The 23,074-nt window shown below is 38.0% G+C and overlaps 1 protein-coding gene across 1 annotated transcript in view; it reads right to left on the bottom strand.

Moving 5' to 3' along the window:
- fbxo41 (F-box protein 41) overlaps positions 1–23,074 on the bottom strand; it is a 61,570-nt gene that overhangs the window by 8,505 nt on the left and 29,991 nt on the right. Inside the window, exons 4-13 of the mRNA XM_077571341.1 lie at positions 22,128–22,866; positions 20,292–20,521; positions 14,244–14,448; positions 9,578–9,651; positions 7,333–7,718; positions 3,879–4,117; positions 2,494–2,609; positions 2,183–2,335; positions 989–1,084; positions 781–899 (exon numbers count right to left, since the gene is read on the bottom strand). Of these exons, the coding sequence (XP_077427467.1) occupies positions 781–899; positions 989–1,084; positions 2,183–2,335; positions 2,494–2,609; positions 3,879–4,117; positions 7,333–7,718; positions 9,578–9,651; positions 14,244–14,448; positions 20,292–20,521; positions 22,128–22,676 (2,167 nt within the window). The 5' untranslated portion in view covers positions 22,677–22,866. The remainder of the gene's footprint in view (positions 1–780; positions 900–988; positions 1,085–2,182; positions 2,336–2,493; positions 2,610–3,878; positions 4,118–7,332; positions 7,719–9,577; positions 9,652–14,243; positions 14,449–20,291; positions 20,522–22,127; positions 22,867–23,074) is intronic.

Raw genomic sequence — 23,074 nt, 5'->3', positions numbered from 1 at the left:
CAATCATTTTCACCGAAGCAATCCCCTTCACTCGCGGCTGTTTTACTGGATTTTGACAAGGCTCACGGTGTTCTATTGCAATAAAAACATGGAAGCTACCAAAAGAAAGATTAGAGTCTATTTCAGCAATTAGCATTAGAATATAGCTAAGTTTCATTATTATTCATAAATCTTTTTAGAATTGTGAGTAAATGAGCTTTTTTTTTCAACATGGCCCCTGGTTGATCTCTTTTGCTCTGCTACATCAAAGCCTTCTGTATTATCTAGCATATTAAAAAAAAAGTGTAAATACGTCTTTGGGACACTTAAAACATTGAAAATAGAACATATTTATACGTTTTTGGGAGCAAATGAGTATATTCTCCATCTATTCTGAAAATGTTTTCTTCATTTTATTTTCAAATAGGTTTTAATTATTTGTTATTAGCTAATTTACTATTTTTGGTTAAACGGTTCATATAGTGACTCAGCATAAAAGTTGAGCCAACACTTGTTACTGTAGTTCTTGTATTAAAAAAATATATATTAAAAAAACCAACAGCTGTTAAAGGCAAGAGTTTGCTATCTTAAGCTACTAGCATGATTTGAACGTAGCCAACACTCACAAAGGGTAAAATTCTGTATCAGATTGACAAGTACAGCAGTCAACTTCATTTAACCAATACTGAAATATGGAACGCTTATGATATATAAAATTTAACATAAAATGATGTAGCGGGCCAGATCTTGCCTTGACTTAGACACCTATGATGTAGCTAAAATGGCTACTGTAACACTCACCGAGTGAGGCCAGGCCCTGAATTCCACATCCTGCTCCCCCCACGCCGAGTGCACGGAGATGCGGCCAGCATCTCCCGATGGTCTGCAGGCATCTGTTGCTAAAACGAGCCGGCTGTTGGCTGAAAGTGAAAAAGCAACAACAATGTTACTCCGGGTCATTCCATCACGCCTTGTTCCCTTGACCCCGATTTCTCAGTGCCATAAATACCATGGGTGTAGTGGCGCCACCTGCAGGGAGATAATGTCTCTACAACCGGCTCCGAGGGCCCAGATGACTTCCTGGCCGACTGGGTCTGTGGCACTCCTGAAACACAGTAATTACACATTTTACGGAAAAATTTGTTCACCCGTGTCGTGAAGATCGCACAGCATGAAACAGGTCTTCCTCGCATGACCTTGACTAGGAAGATGTCGCCAATTTTTTAAAATGACTTTTTTTTTAATGCAGTTAACACTCATTACAGTCTTGAGTCGAAACAAAGACCCTTCACATTAATCAATACACAAGAAGTAGCACTCAGTAGTGTAAGTATTCTAACTATCTATTCACCATACTGCTTATCCTGCATACATATTTATATATATTAGGGGTGTCAGGCAATTAAATTTTGTAATCATAATTAATTGCCTGACTTCAATAGTTAACTCACGATTAATAGCAAATTTTATATCTGTTCTGAATGTACAATAAAAAAAAAAAAATGAATTTGAACTATTAGTTTCACATTTTTTTCCACTTTTGTTAACAAGAGTATGAAAACCTACAAAAAATGATTGTACATTTAAAATTTGTGATTCATCTTGAGTTAACTAAAGTCATGTGATTAATTACAATTAAAAATTGTAATCACCTGATGCCCCTAATTAAAAAAAAAGAAGAAAAGATTATAAAAAATAAGGGGCGTCAGACGATTAAATTTTTTAAATTGTAATTAATCGATGAATCACAAATTTTATATCTGTTATAAATGCACAGTAAAAAAATTATAGGTTTTCACACTCTTGTTAACATAAAAGTGAAAAAAAAGTGAAACTAATAGAAATATGACTGCATCTTTTAGTCATTGATGCAGTAATTTCATAATAATTCATAGAATTGAGCTAAAATAAAAATAAAAAGTACTGTACTGTAAAAAGTGCAATATTGATTTGTGTTGAGGTCATTTTTCTGCCACGTAAGACGTTGGCGACAGCACAAGCATTTTTCTTTTTATATTAGGAGCTAGCTAAATTTTGCACAGGTTAAAATTTGTAAAATAAAACGTGATCCCAGTCTCCACAAATATATGCATTATTATCAAATTTATTGCTGCAAAATTTTGACTTGGACGTGTCTGCTGGGTTGTGACTGGAATTCCCCCCAGTACAGGCTTTACTTTACGGTAACGATGCGAAATCATACCTGTAAGTGACGGCTTGCAGAGCCCGGCAGTAGCAGCTGGCCAGCCAGAGGGAGCGGTCGGTCAGCAGGTTGGGACAATGCGAGATCTTGAGGATGAGCAGGTTACTTCCCGTGGCCTTCAGCAGCGCCTCCAGTCCCTCCTCCAGACACCCCCTGGCATAGAGACTTCAGGTGAGCCAGCATAGCAACACAAATGCTCACAGTTTTCATTCCTTCTGGAAAAATCAGGATCTTTACTGAACAAGAAACTCTCCCAAAGTGCTCAGCTTTGAAATTCTACCTTATTCTGTCTCTGTTATTCTCCAGCTCACCGTGTGCTTTTGAGGTACTCCTCTTTGGTTTCCTTCTTTCCGCGCTGTCGCGGTTTGAGGTTCTGCAGGATGAGCGAGTGCGTCTGAGTGCACCACTGAGACAACGTTGCCAGCAACTAACAAACAGAGAAAGACCGCAATGATTTGGGATCTTTTATCTTGACACGCAAGACTGGAGGACGTGATTACCCGAAAAGTGCTTTAAAATACATACAAAAAAAACACACATATTTCTCAAATGCAGAATTTTTTTTTTTTACATTTTATACTGTCATCAAGGTTTTTAAACCCTCAGTATCTTTTCCATAAAATAGATTTCAAGGATTATTATGAACTCATTCACTGCCATTGACGGCTATAGACGTAAAAAAAATCAATTTTTTTTCCACTTTTGTTAACAAGAGTGTGAAAACCTATATATTTTTTTATTGTGCATTTATAACAGATGTAAAATTTGTGATTAATCGATTAATTACAATTTTAAAAAATTTATTGTCTAACACCCCTTATTTTTTATAATCTATTCTTTTTTTTTAAATTAGGGGCATCAGGTGATTACAATTTTTAATTGTAATTAATCACATGACTTCACCAGTTAACTCAAGATGATTCACAAATTTTATATCTGTTCTTAATGTACAATAATTTTTTTTCTAGGTTTTCATACTCTTGTTAACAAAAGTGGGAAAAAATGTGAAACTAATAGTTCAAATTCATTTTTGACGTCTATAGCCGTCAATGGCAGTGAATGAGGTAATAATGGACCTTGAGGTGGGTCAATGATTGGCAGCCACATTTATTTTCATGCATTGGTTTTTCTGCTATCCTTTACGTTAACATTTCAATATGGATTACTGGCTTTCAGTGTTATTTGTCCACCAGGTGGTGCAACCTTTCCTCATTTCAAAGCTTGCAGCAAAAGAATCACACCTTCTAATCCCTTTTCACACTGCACTTAGCAGGGTGCCATCAACAAACTCATTCATTGTGTACCATGGAATGGAGTGTTGCTAGGCGGCAAGATGAATTCTGCCGCGACGGCCAGAAAAATGTTGTACTGGAGAGCGCCTTTGCCGCGACATCAGACAAGCGCCTCCAATAGGAGAGGAGCTGGCAGGGTGATTTTGTGCTATTTTGGCAGACTTATTTATAGGAAACCTTATTATATGCGCTGTCTCAATCTGCCGAAGTTTGGGACACACTAGAGATGACAAACAATGAGGTGTTTAAGGGCCACTGCTGACATTTTTCAAGTTTCTGTTGAGCCATTAGAAGAGATGCACCATTGTCTTCAATTTCCAATTCTTTTGATTCAAAACAGCTAAAATGATTTGAGAGAAAAAAAAAACAGGATGGCACAAAATCTCCAACCAAATGTTCTTCACCTTGGAGGATATCCGTGCGTTCTCCAGCAAGACTCTGGTCCACACGGCCGGGTGGCGGGCCACAAACTTCCAGTCTCGGCAGACTTCCGCAGCTCTCAGCAGCGTTTTGGTATCCAGGTAGGTGAAGATGCAAAACAAACCGGCGCGCATCTTCAGGATCTCCGGACTGATCACCTCGTTGGATTTGGACGGGCTCTTCTCGTGGCGACACGGTTTGCTGTAGATGCCTTCACATCGACCTATGGACAGATGACAGTAACAAATCAGTAATCAAATTAAACGATAACTATTTTGATAATCGATTAACTCATTCACTGCCATTGACGGCTATAGACGTCAAAAATTTATTTGAACTATTTCCTATTAGTTTAACATTTTTCCCACTTGTGTTAACAAGCGTATGAGAACGTAGATTTTTTAAAATTGTATTAGAACAGATAGAAAATTTGTGATCAATCGTGAGTTAACCAGTGAAGTAATGGCATTAATTAAGATTAAAAATGGTAATCGCCTGACGCCCCTCATTTTTAATAATCTTTTCTTTAAAATAAGAAAAAGGAAAAAAAAGATTATTAAAAATTGGGGGGAAAAAATTATAATTATTTTATTATATTATATATATATATATATATTAAAAAAAAGATTATTAAAAATTAGGGGTGTCAGGTGATTACAATTTTTAATCGTAATTAATTGCATGACTTCACTAGTTAACTCACGATTAATCACACATTTTATATCTGTTCTAAATGTACCCCCCCCCCCCCCAAAAAAAAAGATTATAGGTTTTCATACTCTTGTTAACAAAAGTGGAAAAAAATATTAAACTAAAAGAAATAGTTCAAATTAATTTATGGCGTCTATAGCCGTCAATGGCAGTGAATGAGTTAATTGGTTAGAAAGATTAAAAATGGTAATTGCCTGACGCCCCTCATTTTTAATAATCTTTTCTTTAAAATAAGAAAAAGGAAAAAAAAGATTATTAAAAATTGGAAAAAAATAATTACAATTATTTTATTATATTATATATATATTAAAAAAAAGATTATTAAAAATTAGGGGTGTCAGGTGATTACAATTTTTAATCGGAATTAATTGCATGACTTCACTAGTTAACTCACGATTAATCACACATTTTATATCTGTTCTAAATGTACCCCCCCAAAAAATTATAGGTTTTCATACGCTTGTTAACAAAAGTGGAAAAAAATATTAAACTAATAGAAATAGTTAAAATGAATTTATGACGTCTATAGCCGTCAATGGCAGTGAATGAGTTAATTGGTTAGAAACCATGATTCATTTAAATTGTAATCTTATCTGCCTAGTTTGTTTAGCCATAAAATATTTCAACCAAAGTCACCATGACACCGATCTCTAAAGTACACAAACAACAGTGATTTTGTTTCCTCACAAGAACCGGCGACAGTTTATTTGAAGCACCTTATAATTTGCTAAATTGGCTTCCTCCAAAAACAAGAATATATGTAACACTTAATAGCATTACAAACAAGTCCTGGAACCTTCCTGACACACCTCATATTTTAAGTCCAGGCCCGTAATCATACAGTTGACATATTTGATTTGATGAATGTAATTGGCCAGTGTGTTGCTTGCACCAGATTGAGCTGCATTTGTAACGGATGTACAGACACTGTAGCTGTATATAGGTGTGAAGGTATTCATTTGAAGAGCGATTCTAACAGCTTTGTGTGTGTGTGCAGCCTGAGAAGAGGAGCGAAAATAAGCATCAGCGTTGATGGGAGATCGCTCGGAGGTGACTCATCTCCATCTTTGCCGTCCAAGGCCGTCTGCTCCAAACCATCAGGCCTGTGAACCACCGCTGACACTTTCGCTTCCTCACATACACACACACCGCCTACACTTACGGTTGCCAAATGAACTAAAAAAAAAACAAAACTGCACGTTATATGCTAGAAAAAAACATGGGAATATAGATAGCATCCAATTAAGCCATCACTCAGTGAGGGACTACGTCAGAGGAATGCCAAAACCATGACAAGTGTGACAAGGCGTCGTACAAGTTTGTCATATAGGGTTCCTTTCCATGTGGTAGCACATTTTGAGTCATGATATTAAAAGGAGTTGTAAAACTCAACCCAACCTGACACTCTTCCCTCAGTTTAGATGTATTATGCTGGGAAAAAAACACTAGGTGTCACTGTGTATTTAAATGAGATACCAATTCATTCCTCCTCGAAGCAGGAAGTCATTATTTATTTATTTATATTTTTTTAAATCAAGTCATTCTTAGGAATTTGATACAATAAAAAAAGTGTCCTTATGGTCAGAGAGATATATCAGTGGATACTGTATATGCCGGACTGGTACAATAGCCAATCGCAAGGGCACATATTGAAAGACAACCACACACACACTTATGGACAATTCAGTCTTGAATAAACCTAACATGTTTGGGATGTTTTAGGAATGTGGGAAGAAGCAGGAATAGCCGGCGAAAAGAACAACACAGGAAAGCTTACACCGAGATTCAAACTCAGAACTGTGACATTCAATGATGGTCATTAAAATTGAAAAGAAGTAGAATACAACTCGCTCAGTCATTACTGATGATTAATAATGTAAGATCAACAAAAAATGAATAAGGAAGGACAGAAAAATTGAAATAATTGTTTTAAATGTCACATTTTTATACTGCTAAGTAGTGTTGCCACTTCCTGTTTTGTTCCCGTTCCATTAGCTTTTTGTGAACAAAGGACTTTGATTTGATTCTTCTGACTGCCGTGCATTTTTTTTGACAGGGAGCGCCGAGTGTACAGAATGTACGTTAGCATGCTAGGTTAGCTTCTCGTGCTGGCGTGTTTTTTCGGTTTAACATTCCATTAATGCAGGGATTCACAGATAGATGAACAAAGATACATTATTTTGAGTAAATAAATTATTGGATAATTTCCCACAGCACAAGGGTTGGGAATTACTGCAATAATGAGAATTTTATAATAGTTTTGAATTCTTCATTAGATTTTATTTCATTTTGACTTTTGTTTTTTACATTCAGTTAGTCAATTCGTTTTTAGAGTGGTTTGTTATTATTATTATTATTATTATTTTACATGTTTCATTTTATTTTAGTATCTATTAATTTTAGCATTAGTTTTTTTATTGAGTATTTGTCGAGTACAACAACAGGTAAATACGTACGTACAGCAATACAAAATTAAATACATTTAAAATGAACACTGCAATCTCATTTTGCTACAATTAGCCTATACTTCATTTTAGTTAGTTTAATGAGCGTCACTGTAGTTGGTGTTTAACTTTTGTTTCAGCTTTTCTATAATTTTTTTTGAATAATTTTTTTTTCTTATTTTGTGAACAAAATTTAATTTCAATTTTTTCAACTTTAGATTGAGTTATTTTGAGTTAACCTTTAGTTAGTTAACTACAATTAGCTGGACCTGGACCTTGTTACCTGCATTAGGTCGATACCCGGCCCTGCCGTGGTAAGGATACGGTGCGCTTGACTGCTGCACTTCCGCCACCGCTCTCCTCTCCTGCTCCCACATGTCCACTTCGGACTCGGTTGTCCGAGAGCCCACGTCGGACACGTCTCCCTCCTCGCCCTCGGTGCTGTTCCTGTAAGGCCGCCGCTGCCAGTTCTGGATGGCCTGTTTACGAAGACCCCAGTTGCTCCCCCCTCCGCCGCATCCAGGTGAGCGCTCGTAAGCCACTTCGTTCAGGCGGCACTGCATGTGGTAGTACTGAGCCTCGGGGCACTCCTCCATGGGGTGCATCTCCACACTGTCGCTGTCGTACCCGCCGGAACCCTGTGAGACCGATTTGATCCGACCTGATGCGCTGGAACGACAACGTGATAATGATAATCCTTCATGTAATGAAAGACTTCTGTTTTAGTTAGCAAAAGAGCTCAAATGGGATAATTAGTTAACTCTATAAAGTTGCGTGAAAAATAACATCTGTGAACTGTGATTACCACTACCTGTTTGTTTTCTGATGGGAAAAAAGGTGTCGATTTTCTTAAGTGGCACTATCGATCAATGGGTACTATTTGAGGAAATACAGAAATGTCCACTGTGCACAGCTTGATGGGGAACAACAAAAAAAAAGCAATCACTTGTGGTGTTAAATTGACGCAAGACAGGCTTATGTTGGCTGTATAAATATCTGCTGAGGTCACAGAACAGTTGCCCAGTTAATCCAAGACGAGGAGCTCATCACTGAGACAGAAGGCTGTCGGACCAACGCGTGTCGTCGTGACTAACCCGTGGCTGGGAAGTGTGTGACGTCTCGACAGGAAACATTTGCACCCCAACTGGCGGCGCAGTCGGACCTCATGCAGAGACTGGATGTCAATGTGTGAAATAACACAGTATATTCCCAAGATATCTATTTGTACAGTCGCACTCTTAGCTAACAGAAGAAGACAGCTAGGTGTTACTGAGACAGATCGAGTGTAGCATGTCTTCGGAAATGACAGATTGGCTTTCAATCGGTAGGAGAAAGTGACGTGCACTCAGTCTGATGTCACATTTTCTCTAGGCAAAAAGAAGACATTGAGCTCTATAGCCACTCTATTAATGTTATATTTTTTGCTGCTTATCACTTAAAATGCCCGGAAGTAGTTTTGGGAACATTTGGTCGGCTAGTGCCTCGCTGTTGGCAGGCGCTAACACCTCAGTGTTGGCTGGCTAATGCTGTGCTAGCAGCAAACAAACAATTTTGCCATCTTGGACAGCAGACCTGAGAGACAAACTAGCTTAGCGCTAGCTAGGATAATGCTAGTAGCAACATACATTGATTTATATAGGGACCAACGATGCACTTGGGAAGGTAGCGTGTAAATGTAAGTTATTTTAAAGTAAAAAGGTTAACCTTCCCATTTGTTGATACGCTGCGAATGCGCGGGTATAGGCCACAATGATACATTTGAATGAGATACGTGAACTGTGAATATGATCATGATGAAGTGCTGTAAAAGTGCACTATTGAGTGAATATTAATTAAATCACATTTTCTCTAGGCAAAAAGACAACATTGAGCACTAACCACTTTATTAATGTTATTTTTTTTCCTTCTGCTTATCACTTAAAATGCCCAGAAGTAGTTATGGGAATATTTGGCCAGCTAGTGCCTCGCTGTTGGCAGGCTATAGCTAACGCCTCAGTGTTGGCTAACGCTGCGTTAGCAACAAACAAAATTAATTTTGTCATCTTGGTCAACAGACCTGAGAGACAAATTAGATTAGCGCTAGCTAGGATGACGCTAGTAGCAACATAAATGTATTTAGGCCTGGGACCAACGATGCAGTTGTGAAGGTAGCGTGGGATCCAGAAGGTTAAAGTAAGTTATTTTAAAGTAAAAAGGTTAACCTTTATTTTTGTTGATACACTGTGTGAATGCGCTGGTATAGGCCACACTCTAATACGTTTGAATGAGATAAGTGAATATGATAAAAGTGCACTAAGTGAATTTCGATTCAATTGGATTTTTCATTTGTTGGACTATGACATTTTTTTCCCGGCAAAAGTACATTGAGAATCTATTTGAGTTGATTCGGTCATTCGAGGGCTAATGTCAACATGAATAGCGAATGCGGATCTTTAGTGTTAGTCCGAGCTCTCAAATATGAAAATCTGTGTTTTTTGAAAATAGCAAACTCCCCTTTAAGAAAAATAGAAGGAAAAGCTGCACCTTACCCCGTACTGGGGGAAGAGCGTCTTTCGGATGCTTGGTAGATGCCTCTTGTGCTTCCAGAGATGCTTGAGTTTCTCTGTAGACAAACATCAAGACGTCGATTATTCAGAAAACATAAAAGTCCGAAGGAAAAAAGTTGTATTAATACTGTGGCAAAGTGTATTTTACCGCGACCTATGCTCATGCATGCTGGGCTGCATGTGGGCGGGAGACACCTTTTATGCTCCCGCTGTGTCTTTAATTGCTTCCCCAGTGGCTCGAAGGCTTTAAATACAACTAAACATAAATTCATACTGCTGCATGATAATGAACAGCAGCCTCATTTGCAGTTTCATCACATAACATAATGCAGGCTGTGATAGCTCATGTCCTGTATTGCAGCAGTTATTGCAAACAAATATGTACAATTGCATAATAGCCATAGCAAATAGCTACTAGTGTGAAACGAATTCTTTAGATGAGAATTGACCTGGAGATGGCGCTACAGGAACATGAGCACAGTCTTGAGAAGGCTTCATCGTGACTATTTTTACAGCGTGAGCACAAGCTGACCTTCACTCTCGCTTGCCCGAAGCTGTTTGTTTGCTACCGGAGCTTTTGGATCCGGATCTACTGTACAGTACGCGAACGTGAACCGCTGCCAACTGAAACAACGTGCGAGCACAAAAAAAAATGAAAAAAGAAGACCTTTTCAAATGTAAAAAAACCTTCCCAGTATGAGATCGACGAGGCTGACTCCAGGTCAGCCAGCAGTCACTGCAGAGCAGGTCAAAGCTTTTATTAGGTGGCTGATTCTCAAACTTTTAACATCAAGTACTATTTCAAAAAAAATACTTTGCTGTCCCAGTACCACTAATATGAGCAACATTAAAATAAATAAGTGTATTAGGTAGGTGTTATTCAAAAATGAGGAGGTTTTTACTCCTAAAAGCTATATTTAAAAGTAATGTAACATTATGCACAGTTTAAAAGTTAAAACTGCGCTTAAATATAGGACAGGGATGTGATTTGAGCAAAGCGAAATTATCTGAAAATTTAGCCGGGGGTCTGGGGGGTCTCCGTGTTTTTAAGTACTTTCAATGCACTCACATGACAAAGAAATAGACAAAACAACAGCATAAATTTTCAATGTATATTGAACTATCCCATATAAAATGGCAGTTTTAGTCAACTCAAAATCAGTCACATTCAAAAACATTGGACTGCCTTTGCTTTTAAAAACTATCACTGAGAATATCATCATATCCAACTAATGTGATTACTAAGTTAACACATAAATAATGTTGAAGAGTTCAAATTTCATGAACAAATAATTGTATCATAACCAAATGAAAAGTAACTCATATTAGAGCATACCACAAATGTCTTTGTTATAGCAGAAGATGTTATCTGTCGGAGTGTCATGTGCATACACAATGAACTACTACTAAAAAAAAATAAAAAATAAAAAATAAAAAAAATCAGATTTTTTTTTTTTTGGGGGGGGGGGACATAAAAAAAAGCGGAATTCCGCGAATTAGCGGAAAAATCACATCCCTGATAGGAGGAAAAAACTGTACCTAAAGTGTTTCTAAAGAAATATTAGAAAACATTTAATTCAGTGATTCTTTTGCGTGCCACTCCTCAACCTGCATACCACATCTTGAAAAGTTTCTCATTCGACATTCTGGTAATAAAAAAAAAAAGTTATAATATTAGAATTTTGCTCTTGTAAAAATATGCAACCCTGGATTGGCTGGCAACCAGTTCAGGGTGTACCTCGCCCACTGCCCGAAGCTAGCTGGGATAGGCTCCAGTGCCACCGCGACCCCTGTGAGGACAAGCGGTTAAGGAAAAAATATGCAATTATTTCCTGTAAATATATGTACAGTATTTTCTGGACTATAAGGCGCTACTTTTTTCACTTGCATTCGACGCTGAGGCTAAGGTGCGGCTTATGCATCAGATCACAAGGGGGCGCATTTTAAAGGAAGCGCAAGAGCGTCAGGCAGAGCAAAGACAAACCAAGGTGAGCCCAAATACAGTAGGAGAGAAAACGACAGTTAGGCAATTTGCGCCCTCATTATGGAAAAGAAATGAGCGGGAACTCTTATATACCGGTGCGGCTTATATGTGTAACAAACTCGAGTATTACCCAAATTTAGCTAGCAAGGCTTTTAGTCAGGTGTGCCTTGTAATCCAGAAATTACTGTACTTTTTCCCTTGTGAAATTAAGAATTTATTCTGAAAGATTTCGATTTTTCTCTTAAAAGTACCACTTTAACCTTATCAAAAAACAACTTTATTGTAATAACATGGCCACTTTTTCATATTGTGGTGTATTCCGGCAATTTGCGCCCTCATTATGGAAAATAAATGAGCGGGAACTCTTATATACCGGTGCGGCTTATATGTGTAACAAACTCGAGTATTACCCAAATTTAGCTAGCAAGGCTTATAGTCAGGTGTGCCTTGTAATCCAGAAATTACTGTACTTTTTCCCTTGTGAAATTAAGAATTTATTCTGAAAGATTTAGATTTTTCTCTTAAAAGTACCACTTTAACCTTATCAAAAAAAAACTTTATTGTAATAAATTGTGTGGGTTTTAAAATAAAATTATATATATTTGTATGTGTACAAATTTATATTATATAAATAAATATATATAATATACTATATTAAATAAATATAAAAAATTAATTATAAAATTATATAATATTTAAAATAAAATTACACATTGTTAAAAAAAAAAAAAGATTTATTGCGGTTGACTTTAAGTCTCTGATGAGATAGGCGGCACTGTTGTTGTATGCGACATTTCGAGTGCTCGCTGATGCTGTGTGTGGGTGTGTGTGGCTGGGTGACTTCTCTGGGCTTTCCTTCACGCAGCAACAAGTTACCAAGCATCCTATGACTCAATTCTTTTGACTTTACATCGAAAGTCTATATTTAGGATGTAATGCTTGAGGTACATCTAAGGTTAGACCAGAGTCGAGCGCACATTAGACAGCAAAACCTTAACGGCTCACATGCGGTATTACATAAGAATAGCCACTTTGTTTCCTGTGACTCAATTGAACGAGCTGTGGCTATTCAGTTACCTGAATCCCTTTTACGCCGCCTGTAAAAACCTGCTTTGTGTGTTTTTGCCGGTGTAAACAGCACCGAAAGGGAACGCCTAAAAACTTGAATAAATAAATCCCGCTTGGTATTGATTTGATATGACAATTAATGTGGAATCTCTGGCTAAAAGAGGCACAGGATGGACAAGCTGTTTAGCGGATGGCAGATCTGTAGCATGTTACATCACATCGAAAATCATATCGCAAAGTTGAATGAGAAGCAAGAAGCGGTTTCCACGGAAACGCATCCATCTGTGCAATTGAGCAGGTGGCCTCTCTCTCTGTCTCTCGAGCCTCCTCTTCGGAGATTCTGGATGATGATCTAAATAAGTGACACGCTCGGCTGTTGCGTTTTAATCAATGTGGGATGAGATAAACAAGGTTGTTTTATTGATCTTATGTATCTCGGCTAGTATTTCATCTTCATTCTGACCTTTTTTTTTTTTTTTTTGAATAATACATCTTCATTCTAGTTATGAGTGTATTCCGGTGGATTTATGTCATTTACAAGTACATGCAATGACCCAACCCCCCACCCACCCACCCCTGTTTTTTAAATCTCATATTTGTAAAAAATAAAAAAAAAATTGGTGTCAACTTTTTTTTTATAATTACAATTGTATTCATGTAAAATTCAACCTTTCTTTCTTGTAATATGTATTATATCTTCACTTTCAAAAAATATGATTTAGTCTGTTTGGCCTCTCTAGTAAGTACAGTAAAGTACAGACTTGTTTTCTTGTTAGATTATGACTTGTAAATAGATAGATGGATAAACATTGTTTTTTGGATTATCATTATAATTTTATTAATGGAAATAAAATAAAAATGATAGACTGGTAAACTTTGGGGGTTGTTCTGGTAATATTACAATTTTAATATTTAATTAATTTAATTTAATTTCCTTTTATATTTTTATTATTATTTATATTTTTTATATGCACAAATTGGATCCAGGTGGCATTGGTTTAAGATGGTAGCTTCTCACCCCCATACAATTTAACATCCAAACAGGATATCACTGTGACATAGTATTTCATTTTTGCCCATAACATTTTAGGTAAGGTCACTTTTATGACTTCATAAGTTCATTAGATCAAAATCTAATGGGGAACATGCCTGGCAAAATAATGGTTTATTTTAATTTTTTTAAAATCAACGTTGGTGTTAACACAAGATGTAAAATACAAAAATAGAAATATAATAATAAAATTAACAGTAAATAAAATAATGAAAATTACAATTGTGTTGAGCTAAATTGTATCTAATAACACAAAGTGGGACAAAACATTAGTACACCCTAGACCAGTGGTGTCCAAACTCGGTCCTCGAGAGCCGGAGTCATGCAGGTTTTGGATGTTTCTCTTCTCCAACACACCTGAAGCTCATCAGCAAGCTCTGCATAAGCCTGATAAGGATCCTGTTCACTGGAACAGGTGCATTGGAGCAGGGACACATCCAAAACCCGCAGGCGCTCAAGGACCGAGTCAACCGCAAGGCACAAACAACTATTTACACACCAATAGAGAATGGAATCCTTTGGAAAACTCATGAATCTTTTCTTACCTGGCGTCCATTGCCCTTGCCCTGCAGACTGCAGCGTCCCAGGCTTCCGTTGGGCGTGGTGCCGCAGCTGCTGATGATTTGCAGCTGCTTCTCGGCGCGGTCGGCTCGGTCCAGCAGCTCCTCAATGAACTGCTGCAGGCGAACTTTGGCGTTGGCCTCGCGCGCCGCAGTCTCCTGCAGGAACTGGTCGATCTGGGCCACCTCTCTGAGAACAGAGAAGATGTCATGTTTAGTTCCTGTCACGTTTAGCTTCTGTTTGCCTTGTGTGTTCCCCTTGTCTTGTCATTTCCTGTTTTAGTTTGAAAATCTCGTTTCTGGTCACTTGCCCTTCCTCGTGTGGTGTGTGTGTCAACCCTGATCCCTGATTGTTTCCTCATTACCCTCATGTGTCATCCAATCAGTGCCCTCAGCCACTTGTGTCTGGTCCAGGTTTGTCTTGTTGTGTCATTAGTGTTGGTGTATTTAGTCTTCTGTCTGTGTCAGTTCATTGTGTTATGTACGTCTTTCCTCATGTCATGCTGCCTGTTATTTGTTCCCTCCCAAGTTATAGTTCAAGTTCAAGTTTTGTTGTTGTTGTTGTTGTTGTTGTTGTAAGTCTTTCTCCACGTCACGCTGACCTTTTTTGCCTTGTCAGGAACCCTGTCATGCTGTTAGTTTTGCCTAAGTTGTTTAGCCATGTTTAGATTCATGTTTTGTTAGTTCAATTTATTTTGTACTTTGAAGAGAGCTTTTTTTGATTAGAAATTAAAACCTTTTTTTCTTGGACTACACCTGGGCCTCCTTGCTCTGCCTTCCCGCATCTGGGTCCTAAAGCCCCCCCTTCCTGACAGAAGAGGATTAAAAAAAATAAAAATAAATTTGCATTTACGTTTGACTTGCTGAAGACAAAATGTTCTAAGAAAAAGCAAAATTCTTATCTTTATGGAATCTATTATCCTACCTATATTGATTATTCCAACACACAATATTGTATTTTAATTTTGAGGTATTTATGCTTTTTTTTTTTTTGGTCATTAAACACCACTGTATAAAACCAAAACAAACATGACATTGACAACTGTTATGTATGTTTACAACCGGCCTTTGACGCACCTCCTCTTCCCGAGTGGCTCCAAAAAGAGAAAATCAGCCTCTTGGTATGGCCCAGCCTGAATGGAGTTTGCTCTTACGCAAGAGTCGCGTTAATATTTCTTGAAATTGGGACGCTCTGGGCTAAAAATAATGCGCCATCGGGCACAGATAACTTCTCTTTTGGCGCTCGAAAATGAGTACTGGAGAGACGCTGAAAAAAAATGTAAGATTAAAAAGTGAAGGAAGCAACAAGTGAAACTGTCAATAATTGCTCAATTGGCTTGAACCCGCCTGCACAAAGCAATAAGATCAGCATGCATGTCAGCTATTTGTGCCCAATGATAGAACAACGTGATTCATATCTACGTGCAACACTTTTGACACGGCAACAATTGCTGATTATAATCTCTGATTTTGAGACGATGTGACCGCCTGTGTGTGTGCGTGTGCGCGTGTAATACAAAGACCATTTTATCCATCTCAACTGTCTCCGCCATCTGCTGTGAGCGGCTGACACTCTGATTCAGAGCTCTCTCAAACCGTTTTTTTTTTTTTTTGTAAAAAGACTGGCCATATTATTAGGCACACTATAACGAGATCCGTATCACAAATTCGGTCCGTTTTGATTGATCGGCTGTATTGCAGCACGCATCTTCAAGGTAATTCGTACCTCGTTAGTTGTGGGAGTCTGCTGTCCATGTTTGCAGAAAGTCGTAGATAGAATTTTTTAACCTAATTCTGGTTACTTAATTCTGTCTGTTAGCGAGAGCCACTATATCGTGATAACTTACATTGATGTTTCTGCATTTGGCAATTTATTATTATATTATATTATTAGCATGGGATTTTTTTTAATGGGCTTTAGGTGAACTGATGAATACACGCACGCACGCACGCACACACACGCACGCACATACACATACTCACCCACATACAAAAAAAAACATATATATGTGTGTGTATATATATATATACTGTATGTATATATATTTAAAAAAAAATTAAAAATAAAATAAAGCGAAAAAAAAACATTTATTTTTTATTTTTTTTAAAAAGGAGAGCAATGATGATGTCAAATCGAATGAACAATACTGAGCTCTAAAAAAAAAAAGTTGTGGGAGTCTGCAGAGCGTTAAGCATTCATCCATCCCTCGGGGGCATGCTTGCATGTTATATACACACATTGCTATGATATTCAGTAATGTAAATTGTAGTACGCTGCAACATTTCATCTTATTGACAGTAAATTTACATAATTTCTTGTTTCCTTATGATAGCTGCAAGAGGATCAGTAAATATGTGGTCCCTTCATTTTATAAGTTAAACTTTGAGGATTTTTCATGGGAGAATATGACAAGATAAATTCATAACAATATTGTCTTGCATAAATGCCTTTATATCCAGTTTTTTTTTTTAAGAAAAAAGAACAATGCCCCCCCCCCCCCAACACACACACCATTCCTTTGGTTAAGGTCTTTAAGGCATTATTAAAATCAATTTCATTCTGTGGTATTTTAGTAATTTCAGAAAGCTACTTTTTCATTCTTTCCTTTGCTATTTTAATTTCTTTAAATATTTTGGTTGTAAATGTGCTTAAATGTCCTCCGTTCTTTTATTTATTTTAATAAGCTACGTTCTCTTTGCTTTGCAGTCTCATGTTCTATTTGTTGTGCTTTTGTTTGTGTGAAGCACATTTAGTTACCTTGTGGATGAAATAAGCAATATAAATAAAGTTGCCTTGCCTTGAATTAAATTACATTTAGGATGGTGCCCTTAATGATGAGTGTCAAGTAATAATAATAATAATAATAATAATAATAAATAATAAATAAATAATAAATAAATAATGATAATAATAATAATAATAATAATAATTCCTATTAATGTCCCCTTGGAACATATACAACATTTCCAACTAAAAATTACCCTGGAGAGAAAAGCCACCCAAGCACGGGAAGAATTTACAATTTTGCAGAACTTTGATTTGAACCCAGAACTTCCTCATGGTAAGGCAGACATGCTATCCGCTAGCCACAATGCTGTCCAGGATAAGGTCATATTGTCCCCAATTAAAATGAATGTTCATCAACAGTCGTGGTTCAAAACTGAACTTCCCAAGAGGCCAATATTTACAATTCAATATTTCTGTCATGAGAATCTGTATTGATTATGAAAAGCATCCAGTTCTAACTTCTCCCATGTTATTTATATTACTGCTTACTAGCTTTTTGTTTTCTGTCCGTCCTCTTGTCAGAATAAGCTCGTCCGGTACAGTGAGACACCTCGCTGTAACAAGCCTGATTAATAAAGCATGCGATCTTCTGAAGGACTGATTCTCTTTGAATGCTAATTAAGATCCTTTCACAGGTGTCGCCGACGCTTTGCGCAAATTCACCACGACGCCTCATTAATATTTCAAGAGTGCGGATGATTGACTGAAAGGGCCTGAATGAGAGATGAAACAGTGTGAAAAGGAGCTTCAAGCGCAGTAACGCTAAGGCCCGCCGCACACCGATTGCATTGCGTTGTTTTAGCGTTAAGCTAGCAGACTGTTTTGTGAATGCTGCAAGCTAAAATGCATGTGTCGATACTACCATGCTTTTATTCCCACTTCCTCTGACCATAGGATCATTAATTTGCCTTTAGCCTATTTGTCACATTTCTGAATACCGCCACTCACTGGTAGGACTTTGCACGAGTGTCCTGTTGTCGCCTAGCAACTCGCATTGTTCTAGTTCTCACCTCCGATGGTCCAACGTGATTCTGTTAAAGCCCCAAGACATGCAGCGACTTCTAAAAGGCCGTGTGTCCGTTAAGGAATGCTTAGTCATGGTCTCAGTCCAACGCGCAACCGACGGTGATGCTCTTTTTCCATCTTTGCTTAGCTGTTCTGTACTTTAGAGTGTGAATGATCTCGCTGTTTGACTGCCAGCTTCTCCCCACAGAGAACAGACAGAATAATAATAATAATAATGGGAGAAAAAAAAAAGCTTGCCTGCTTTTCCCCGGCTTTAAATGCTTTGGAGCTCATTGGAGTATGAAGGTGTACCTAATAAACTGTCCAACTTAGATTAAATCATTAGCGTAGATTTAAGTAAACAGCAGCTGATAAAAAGATATGCACATTCAAAATATACCAGTTATGTCATCTTTTGTTTTTGTTCACCTTTAATCTACCTCTACATGTCATATGAAAATGGGCATTAATAACTCTACCATACACTCTTGTTTAATTATTAACTAATAGAATTTGGGCAACAAGGTAAATGTTTCTTGGGATGTAATTCAGTTTTTTTTAAATCCTCAAAAATAGTCCTGGTCATACTTAGTCCATAGCCATGCTCAGTGGGAGAACTTCAAACATGTTCATCAGATTCATGTCCAAAAATGACATCCATCAGCAAACTGTGTGATTCATGTCCAACCAAGCCTTCTATTTACAGAAGCTGAAAAATGAGCCAGCTCATGAAGCAGGCCAGTGGAAAGGACAATCAGACAAATACCATATGGACAAAAGTATCAAAACACACCTGGCCACAATATAGAGCTTCCGTTCCAATTTTGAACCTTGTGTCAAACATAAAAAAAAAAAAAAAGACTGACATCAGCATACTGTATCTCACTCAACTTCAGCTCAGTAAGCCTCAGAAGGATTCATTTCACTGGATTGTTTTTGTGAAATGTCACGATGATCATAGAACACCAAATGTAACTGTTTTTGCAGGCATAGGAGATTGTTTTGTTTTTTTTGCCGTGGAGATTAGCTTGGATGCAAAAGTTTGCTTGCTAATAATCCGTTCCATCCTCCCGAAATAAAACGAAAAAATTTGCAATTTATTTTTTAAAGGAAAATAGCATGTAATATTATATAAAAAATTGAGTAAGAATTAAACACATTTTGTGTCCACCTTGGCCACTGGGGGCAGTATAATAGTCATACAGACAAATGAAGAAGAGTAACTCTTGACACATTGATATTGTCACTATTCTCAGTGACTCAATAAAATGCAGAGGACAAAGAATATATACCTAAAAGTGTTATTTGAATGTTTTGTTCAAATATACGTTGCTTAAAAGGTTATTCAGGGTTACTATAGAAGCTAATTGTTAGCGATGATGTTTTCCATTGTACACTAGCATTAAGCTCACAGGACCATTTTCTAGGCAGTTGTTTGTTTGTTTTGAACACATGTAATTCTCTTCGTTTTATGTTTTTTTTATGTTTACCCTCTTAGTTAACTTCAACTAGGAGTGTCATTAAGCTTCTTTTTCTGAAAAAATTGTTTCCTATTTTCCAAAGTTTGTTATTGCAAGTCTAAGCAAAAAATAAAAAATAAATCATCTCAACGACGCTCATATCTCAAATCTTGTAAGTCAAGTCACTTGTAACTTCACAATCACAATCACCACCGTACAATATTTGAAATCTTTTCCCTGCGCAATGTATGTTAACTAGGTTAGCTGCGCAACAGTACATTAGCAGACCTGTTTCCCTGACACCTTTAGATTATGCGTTGGCAACACCTGCTCACCTACAAATGTAATATTTTATTAAAAGTAGTGCTGTCTTCCAAGTTGTTTTCTGTCTACAGCAAGAATAAAGGAATTGGCCTCACTCTTCCAATACTTTGGTCTGCAAATGGGATTTTTGATGGATTCTCATTTCCCACGGTGAAAGAGGACAACATCTAGGGCTGCAGAAAATCAATCTGCTAATGAAGGCTGATAGAAAAAGATTGGGACAATGTTGAGACAGTAATACAAAAAGCAACACTGTTCACATTACCCAGAGACGAATTACGATTTGGCATTAAACCCCTTCTGTGATATGTTGAAAACACCTCGCAATGAGGTTTTAAAGGGTGGTCCAATTGAGATGATTTTTGTAGTACTATTTTTAAATGAGCCTTTAAATGTTAAATGGGGTTTACAAAGGTGCAGTCAAGGTGTTTTACTGGCCATGATCAAGCAACTTACTGCTGCTTGTGGCTGAGCTCCGCCTCCTTGTTCACCAGGTCCTGTTTGAGGTTGGCCAGCATTTCCACCGAGACGTCCACCTGCCGGGAGAGCTCCAAAGCCTTGTCCTCGAGCTCTTGTTTCTCCTGGCTGAGCAGCTCGCTCTCGTGTTTGGCCCGCTCCAGCTCGGAGCTTTTTCTCTCCAGCTCGGCCTGCAGACGGCCTACACGGGCCGCTATTTTCTGCTCCACCTACAAGACGACAGATGTTTGAGTCGCGTTCTTGTATAAGAAACCAATGCAAAGTCCAATGTTAGCGTTGGGCGTTAGAAATGAAAGGTAAGCATTCAAAGTACATTTTATAGTGATCTAAGCCAGGCATTATAAAAGTGTGTCCATAATCTTATATGCAATGGCATTTTAAAATGTTATGTTAACTTATTTCATTTACTAAATTGGAACACATTAACAGTCATTATGTGACTTGGGTTTCCAGTTAAGGAAAACTGTACCATAATCGATTCTAAAATAATTTGATGGTTACAGCCCTACTCTTTTAGTTGTTGTCGGGGAGTACAAAACCAAAAAACAAAACAATACTCCATAGGGTTTAATTATGGAGATTAACTTGGAGGACGTTAGAGTTTGGAGATGTCTTCAGGTCACAGGCTTTATGCAATTATTGCAAGGAAATAATATGCAACTAAATATTTATATATATATATATATATATATATATTTATGTATTTAAATATTAAATATTTATTAAATATTTAGTTTATTTGTGGTCTGTGCTGTTTCAATTCGATTTAAAGCATTTATTTTTGCTTTAGTCTCAAATTCACATGCGTAAAAACTACAGTAGCGGTGTCAGGCGATATTTTTATTTTATTTTTTTTAATTAATCGCATGAGTTAGGAAGTTATTAATGCACGATTAATCGATATTTTATATCTGCTCTAAATGTACAATAAAATGTACAATAAAATATTTTTTCCCAAGTTTTCATACTCTTGTTAACATAAAAGTGGAAAAAATGTTAAACTGAGAGAAATATGCCTGCATCTTTTAGTCATTGATAGTCATTTCATAATAATTCATAAAAGTGAGTTAAAATGAAAGAAAATTACCTTACTGTAAAAAAACGAGTGCGATATTGATTTGTGTTGGTCATTTTTCTACCACTAGATGGCATAATTTCATGTGTAAGACGGTGACAGCTCAGTGCATTTTTCTTTTCATATTAACGACTGTCTAATCTTTAACATGAAGTAACTTGTGAAATTCTTCACAATTTTAAAATTGTAACATACAGCTTGACCCCAGTCTCCACAAATATATGCATTATTAATACATTTTTTACTGCTAAATGTTTACGTGGACGTGTCTGCAGGCTTTTTAAGTATGGGGCGGTCAATAATCGCGCACTAAAAAAAAAAGGGTGGCATTAAAGGAACTTTAAATTAACTCACAAATTAACACTGGGACACCTAATGTAGCCTACTTGACGGAAACAGCCAAATGTTCTTCTTGCCAGTTGCACTGGAGACTAAAATGAGTGATGCTTTTCATCCCGAAGATGTAATTAATAAAGCAATCAAAATGGTAAACCATAATGAAAGTTGATTTATGTTCTTCTCAATTACAGTAAAAGGCTTAGAGTGATTCACTTGTTTGATAATCATCACGAAGGATTATTTATCTCGTTGATGTCAGATAAACGTTAATATTCAAGATCTTGAATAGACTGGAGGGCCCCATGAATAGGTTTGCGTTCCCAAATTAGTACATTGGACGTACCCTGTCCCTATCATCAAAACGGCCTTAGTGGAATAAAAAGGAAATGAAAGCTGTTTACCTCTTCAGAAAGCTTCTCCATCCTCTCATCCAGCTCCAGACGTTCAAACGCGCGTGCCTTCAACCTGGCCAGGCCTTCTTCATAAGCCGCCTCCACTGCACTGGCGGCCACGTTAGCTGCTACGGCCACGGCTGTACTGGGGTTCCCATAGGGCCCGGGGTCTGTGGATGTCATGGCCGTCTTCATCAAAATCTCCCCCAGAGGAAACTCCACATTGGGGATGTACCTGGCGGAAGTGTTGGAGCTCGCCGGCGTCAAACTCAGGTCGTCCACGCACGGAAGCTCGCGGCAGGGGAAGCGGCGCTCTTTCAAAGCCGACGGCTGCAGCGGCTCAAAGGGCTCGTTATTGTTGGGAGGCGGCAGGAGGGCTCCCTCCGTCACGAGGGGCAGCAGGGCGGCGGCGTCGCAAACGCTGTTGGACTTGGAGAGGACGTAGAGGGTCTCGTACGTGTGGTTGTACTCCAGGTGGGCGCGAAGGGACGACAGGCTTCGGAAGCGCTTGTGCTCCCCACAGCGAGGACAGCGGTACGGCAGGTCCAGAGAGGCCATGCCGTGCGGGGGGATCTGTGGGGAGAGTTGGACGGCGCTCACGCAACCGGACGGTGCCGCCGGTGGGTCAAGAACCCGTCGGGTGCTCTCATGGTGACAACGGGTGCGGTCGATCAGCGGGGCGATGACGGATCTTAGAAGGTCACATAGTGGCAACTCTCAGTCGGTCTTGTCGTGCCATCGTCACAGCCTAGAACAGAAGAAAATACAATGATTAGCTTGAAAAATACAGTCAACTCCCAGTGGAAGTCAACCTTAAACATTTCTTGACAATAATTTGTTATATGCTACCTCACTAGTCTAAACATGACATTCTGATTCATATTAGCAAATAATAAGCAAAATCCAGCCGTATGTATCCATCTTCGGGGGCGGCCATTTTGCCACTTGCTGTCGAC

Source organism: Vanacampus margaritifer, chromosome 7 (assembly GCF_051991255.1).
Source record: "Vanacampus margaritifer isolate UIUO_Vmar chromosome 7, RoL_Vmar_1.0, whole genome shotgun sequence".
NCBI classification, from domain to species: Eukaryota; Metazoa; Chordata; class Actinopteri; order Syngnathiformes; family Syngnathidae; genus Vanacampus; species Vanacampus margaritifer.
The sequence above is the reverse complement of the archived record's forward strand: the minus strand, read 5'-3'. Positions and strand labels throughout refer to the sequence as shown.